The sequence below is a fragment of the Triticum urartu genome, chromosome 3A, assembly GCF_056163025.1.
Source record: "Triticum urartu cultivar PI428250 chromosome 3A, HENAU_Tu73, whole genome shotgun sequence".
Taxonomy (NCBI): domain Eukaryota; kingdom Viridiplantae; phylum Streptophyta; class Magnoliopsida; order Poales; family Poaceae; genus Triticum; species Triticum urartu.
In genome coordinates this window covers 56,697,402-56,703,965 of record NC_141875.1, presented here as the reverse complement: position 1 = coordinate 56,703,965, position 6,564 = coordinate 56,697,402, and the positions used below count along the sequence as shown (strand labels likewise).

General features: G+C 59.5%; 1 protein-coding gene across 1 annotated transcript; it reads left to right on the top strand.

The window, feature by feature from the left end:
* Nucleotides 1-801: 801 nt before the first annotated feature.
* On the top strand, nucleotides 802-1,833 carry LOC147978516 (uncharacterized). Its single transcript, XM_087514774.1, has 2 exons — nucleotides 802-915; nucleotides 997-1,833. Exons 1-2 carry the CDS (start codon nucleotides 802-804, stop codon nucleotides 1,831-1,833), a joined length of 951 nt encoding a protein of 316 aa, XP_087370900.1.
* Nucleotides 1,834-6,564: the final 4,731 nt, after the last annotated feature.

The following is a 6,564-nucleotide window of genomic DNA, read 5'->3' as shown; positions in this document are numbered from 1 at the left end:
CCCACCTCTGACAGCCACCTCCATATGTCGACCTCACTAGCGATGACGACAACGAGTAGACGGCGGCTACGAAAGGCGACGGCAGCCACGGCGGCAAAGACGGCCCTTATCTAGTTATTTTTAATGTTTTTAATGTTTTTTTATTTGAATGTGCTGAACTTGGGTAATGTGAACTTTTAATATGTATATTAGTGTTTTTTAGTTATTTCCAATGCTTATTTCGGTTTTTTGGGGGTTTTATATTCATGTCCAACAAAACAAACAATTTGGGGTGCGGTTGCTTCGTTGGACGCACCAAAGGCCACACGACCGCAAGCGGACGACCATATCTATTTTTCTGTTCCAAGCGGACAAAACAGACGTCGTTTTGGGTCACGCGTTGGAGTTTGCCTTAAGAGTTTAGAGCAACTCCAAAGGCCGACCCATTTCGTCCGCCTGCGTCTATTTGGGTCGATGTGGACAAAAGTGGCGCCCCAACGCGTCGACCCAAACCCAAATCACGTCCGCGCCGACGCATTTGCGACCCAAATTTGCGTCCCAAATGCGTCTGCGCGGACGCCGAACGGACGCTTCGCGTGCCTTCTCGCTATCCGCCGCGTCCTCACATGGCGGTCGTCCAACTACCCGCTGCCCACGCGGTCAGCTTAATTTATAACGACGGGCCCACGCGTCAGCGACGACGCTCGTCTTTTTTTAAGCCGACTGTGTGGCGGGGCCGTCCTCATCCAAACTCGCCGTCCACATCTGCCCACCTTTGCTCCCTCGTCGCCGGCAAACCCTAGCCACCACAACCACAGCGAGATGGGCCTCTTCTCCGGCGCCAGCGGCAGCAAGGCCAAGGGCAAGTCCCCCGCCACCCCTTTCCTCCCGCCTCCGCCGGCGCCGGTGCCTCGCCGACAGAGGCAGCGCGTGAATGTGCCAGTGCACCAGGCGGAGTGGCACTGGCAGCACCGCCAGCCTCTGCCGTATCCCGACGTGACGCTGTCGCACGACTAGCATCTGGATCCAGATAGGATCCCAGTGCCGGCGGCGCCGCGGTCGGCTCGTGCTCACGCGGAGGAGGTGCGGCGCCGGCGGGCGCTGCTGACGTCGGAGCAGCGCAGCGACCCCGCATACGCAACCGACTCGCTCAACTGGGCGAGGTGGTTCGCCTTCGAGCACGAGGAGGCGAGGCGACGGGGCGTGCGCGAGGTCGACCGGAGGTCGCCGCCACCGGTGCTCGTCGTCCGCGAGGAGGACCAGGCGGCGGAGGACGCCTACCAGGCGGCCCTTGCGGCCGTCTGCCGGGAGAGCGAGGAGGACGAGCGGCGCAGAGCGGAGGCGGCGGAGGCGGAAGAGGAGGCCCGGTACGAGGCGGCAATGGCGCAGGCCCTTGCCCTCTCTGCGGCGGGCGACTGCGTGGTGCCACCGGTGGCCCCGCCGTCCCCCATCAAGCCGGAGCCGCAGCCGGAGCCCGAGCCCATCACGCGCTTCTCCTGGAGGGGAGTGGTGCACGAGTGGGTGTCTGCGCCACCGGTTTGGCTGGGGGCGACGCTGGCGCAGGAGCAGGCGTACCTTGAGATGTGGCGCCAGCGCCGGCTAGCAGAGGAGCGCCGTCGCGACGAGTACGAGGAGATGCTCGAGCGCGACCTCGAGGAGGAGCAGCACGAGGCCGAGGAGGAGGCGCGCCAGGCCGCGGTTGCACAGGCGGCCGCACCCCCCCCCTCCCCGGCACTGCATTCGCCGGCACAGCCCGACATGACGGTGCTCTGGAACACGGCGTTCGCCTGGGCCGGGCCGGCGCCGACGCTCATCGACCTCACGAACCGCGAGGACGACGACGCCGCCGCCTAGGGCAACATGCCGCCTCGTAGTTTAGGCTGTTTTTATTTATTTTTTAAATGCAAATGTGGACGCATGGACTCTCGCCGGCCTTCGTGGCCGGCTTTAATATTTAATTAATGTTGTTCCTCTTTTTTTAATATGCATGCATTTATTTATTTTTGCGCCGTTAAAATGGGTCTCAGGTCAGCGTTGGGCGTACGCGCCGACCCAAATGCAGAAACGGGCATCCGTGTCCGTCTGGTCGATCCAAACGAACAAAAAGCGAACGAAATTGCCGTCCATTTGAGTCGGCCCGGTGAAGTTGCTCCTACAGCTACCCGACTGACAACCGGAAAGCAGGCATGTGCATAGGCGATGATTCAAGGCAGGAAGTCGGGCCATCTATCTATCTTTCTGTCCCCAAGTTGCTGACGGGTACAGGGGGAGCAGCGGCACTCACTGTGCGCGTGCGTTCCCGATCATGCGCCATCGCCACCACCACTATCACCACCATCCGATCGGGACCATCGGCCCGTCCGCGCCCACTCGCCGACGCGACGACGACCGCTGGTCGAGCGCTAGGCGCTAGCTCAGCCCCAGCGCTACGCCCTACGCGAATGGAGCGGGGGCCTTTTAATGCATGGCATGGCGGGCACATGACGGCACGTGAACCCACGGCACGCGCGCCGAACAAGCAGGCGGGGCGACGCCGACGCCAGCGCCGTCCGTCCCATTCGTGCCGGCGTGGCGCCTGAGCGCGATGCGCTGCGCCGCCCGCGCCGCGTCGTGGCGTGCGTGTCGCGGTCCAGTCGGCAGAGCTATCGAGGACACGGCGAGTTTATCGGCTATGGATTAGATCGCATCGGTTCGGTAGTGCCTGCTCTGCATGCGCAGTGAGGACATCTCCAGCCGCGTCCCTAGAAAGGTCTTTTCAGGCGATTTTTTCGCGCAGGCGTCAAAAAAAGGCATAGTCGCATTCTCAGGAGCTCGATTTTCGCCGGCCTGGACCGAAAACAGCGCCGGCGGACCCAGGCCGAACCCGGCGCGCTGGAGACGTCCGGAGGCGCCGGGGCGAACTGTTTTGACGAGAAACAGCCGCGGGCCCGCCGCGTCAGCGACACGACGCCTCGTCTTCCCCCAACGGCCTCGGTTCCCGTAGGAAAACAATGCCAAGGCTGCCGCTGGTCAGCCTTGCCATTGATTCCTCACGGGCGGCGCGCCGACGCCTCCCCTCCCTCGCACGCGTACACACGGGTGCGGCGCGGCTATATAGCCGGTGGCCTGCACTTGCATGTGCCCACACCAACCCCGCCCCTCGCCGCCGCCCAGCTCCTCCCTCTCCCTCCCTCTCTCGAGCGCCGCCGCCCAGCCCCTCCCTCTACCTCTCTACCTCTCCTGAGCCCGTCGCCATGGCGGAACGCTACCCCGGAGACGAGGCGGCGGCCAACGGCTTCGGCCGCCGTTCGCTCCGCGAACAGGAGTCCTGACTCCTGTTCCAGGCGAACATCCCGGCGCCGTCGGACATGCGCGCCGGGCCGACGGGGTGGAGGCTCAGCGCCGGGGGAGTGCCCATTTCCCCGTTGCCCGACGCCGTGGCGAAGCCGACGTACTTCACCGAGGAAGTCGAGGTCGTGCGCGCCTCCCTCACCGACGCCCAACTCTCCCTCCCCCAGTACGCCGCTGACAACCACGCGGCTTGGGCGGCGTATTTCGAGCGCCGCCAGCAGCAGCGCTTGGCGTCCATCAACGGCGCACCGGTGGTTGGCGGCTGGCAGAACAGCGAGGGGCGCCACCTGTGGTGGGGCGTCCCCGGCCGCACACTCGAGGACGTGCTGACGTACCTCGAGGGCGACAACGACCCGCCGTTGGCGTACCCAGCGAGGGCGGCCGCCCCGGCGCAACACCGACGCGCCGGGCCATGGGCGCCAAGGAGGTTCGGGTCCTCCTCCTCTTCTTCCTCCTCCCGATCTTCATCGCACTCCTCCGGCACTCCGGCCCTGCTCGGCGTCAAGGCCGAGCCCGCGGCGGAGACGCCGCTCGGCCGGCGCACTCGCAGCGCCGGCATCGTCATCAACGAGGGCGGCCGGCGCGCCTCCTCGTCGGCTCCTCCTCCGCGCTTCGTCAAGCCAAAGACGGAGCCGGGGCTCGCGCCGGTGAAGACGGAGCCGGGGCTCGCGCCGGTGAAGAAGAAGTCGGCCGCGCCGGTGACAACGGAGCTCGACGACGACGACGTGGCCCTGGAATGGGGGCGCAGGGACTCCATAGCGATGGAGAAGGAGCGCCTGGAGAAGGCGAAGAAGCGCCAGCGCGCCGCCCTGCTTCGCTTCGCGGAGCGTCGACGCGGCCGCGACGAAGGCGGAGTCGTCGTCATCTGCGACAGCGACGATGACGACGACGATGCGCCGCCACCAGTCCGCCATGGCGACGCCGGGCAGGGGTCCAGCAGGGGCGCCCGCGTCAAGGAGGAGAAGGCCGACGACGACGATGGCGGCGACGGCGGCGACTTCATCCAGTGTTTTCTTTAGATTAGTTTATGTATATATGCTATGTAATGAAAATCCGCGAACTTCGCCGGAATGTGCTGAAATTTATCGTGTTTGGCCGAAATTTATCGTGCTTGACCGAATTTTATCGTGTTTAAGCCGAACTTCGCCGAACTTCTTTTATTTTAAAACGTGCCTGGGGCAGCCCTGGGGCCGGCGGCTGGGGACCAACTCGCCCCAAGCCTAATTTTTGCGCCGGCTCACCCCCAGACGGCGATTTTAGGCGCCCCTTGAAGGGCCAACGGCTGGAGATGCCCTAAGGACGGCGATGTGACCCACATGGTAGCCGGGACAAGCGCGAACGTCATGTTTTTTTTTTTAACACAGTGAACATCATGTTGCAAGCCGTCCGTTATGCTAACCGCGAGATGGGAGTGTTTGCATTTTTTTAAATTTATTCTAGATTTTTTTGTGATATTCACATCAGCTACGAGGCTCATAACAGCTAATTTCCCCATAAGGCCGAACATCACAAATTCGGGCCCATAAACATCTTTGGAATCATTCGGGCACGTCCGCGGATAATGACAGATTAACTCTCATTTCACGGACATTGCAACCATGGTTCTCATTTCTCAACCCTCATATCCATATACTACTACATGCAGTGTCAAACTCGTCTATGTACATAGCTAAAAAAACAAGGAAACTAGCTACTTGTCGCAGGAGACACCGGCCTCATGGTCATCGGCGGCAAGACAAAACTCTAGCGCGCGTCTTCCTCGTCTGTGAAGAGCTGCTCAAGCTCCAATTCCGCATCATGGAGAAAGCGGCGGTTCGCCTCCGCCTCCGCCTCGGGCCAGATGGACTCAAGAATGGCAAGCTGCTCCGTCGCCTCCTTTGCTTGGGCAACCTTGAACTCCGCCGGCGTATCCTCCATGCCGAATCTAGCCTGCTTCGGCGTTGGATCTACCTCAGCCTATTCCTTCTCTTCATCCCATGACTCCACCTTCGCCGTCTCCGCATTTGGCGCCTCCTACTCCCTCCTCTCCTCCACCGAAGAGTTTGGAGGCAAGCTGGCTACAATGCGAGTGATGTGTCGTGCCTCCATCTCTGCTAGGATCTCCGCTCAACGTTGCAAGGTGAGCATCTTGTAAGTACATAATCTTCTGGCAGACCATGGCTACCGCCTACCGGCAAACGGCACGGTCAAGGCTGTAGTGGCGGTGCGGACTAGAGGGAGAGGGATGAAATGGAGGCAACTAGGGTTAAGGCTCGTCGTTCGGCTTAAATAGCCAGGTTTGTCTCCTCGGGCGGCATGCCAGAGCAATGACATGACACTAGTAGAGCACCGGTCAGACCGATGGTTTGTAGGTGTTTCTGCATGGGTCATGCCCGTAAATCTGATCGATGGGTTGTAGGCATGGGTCATGCCCATAAGTCCGACGTGGCGCACGTGTCCGGCTATATTTTCGTCCCACATGAACTGGGCATGAGGGGTGCTAGACAGCCCAAACATATAGGTTCGGTTTGAAGGGTCCACATATGGACCGGGCATGAGGGGTGCTAGACAGCCCAAACATATAGGGTCAGTTTGAGGGGTCCGGTTGAGTCAAAAAAAAGGCAACACGAGGGGACCTGTTGTAGATGCTCTTATATTCAGGCTTTCAGCCAGCAACAAGCACATGATGCAGCTAGCATTTGGAATTCTAGTCTTTTGCCCATCTTCACTTACTGGCCTGCCCTCATGCCCGGTCCAGCTTCTTCGAGGTCCACAGAAACACAGAGATCGATCTCTGCGGAGCAATGTCCAAAGGGGATCACAAAATCTACCTATAGAATTGCAAATTTCGAGGGAACTTCAAATCTAAGTTCAGACCTCATACTCTACTACTATATAAAAAAAAGGTAATTCAAGCCACAACCGTAGTGATTTTGAATGCCACATTCTACATATGGAAGGGCCTGAACATGCTTACCTATCACTGTATAATGAAGAAAGTGCAGAAAAGTGATTGGGAATATAATCCACCATAATTCATTAGTTCCTTCAGATTGAATAATGGGAGTGCAGATATTGGTGTTTCTAACCAGTTAACTTGCCGATTAATCCCTACTCATAGGGTCACCGAGTAGCCGATAAACCGAAAAATCGTTCAATTAATTGATTAAATGGCCGATTAACTTGCCGATTAGCCGATTAATCCCCTACTCGCTAGCCAACCGAGCAGCTACCAGTTAACGATTTCCTCAACAATGGCTAGATCCACACATAAAA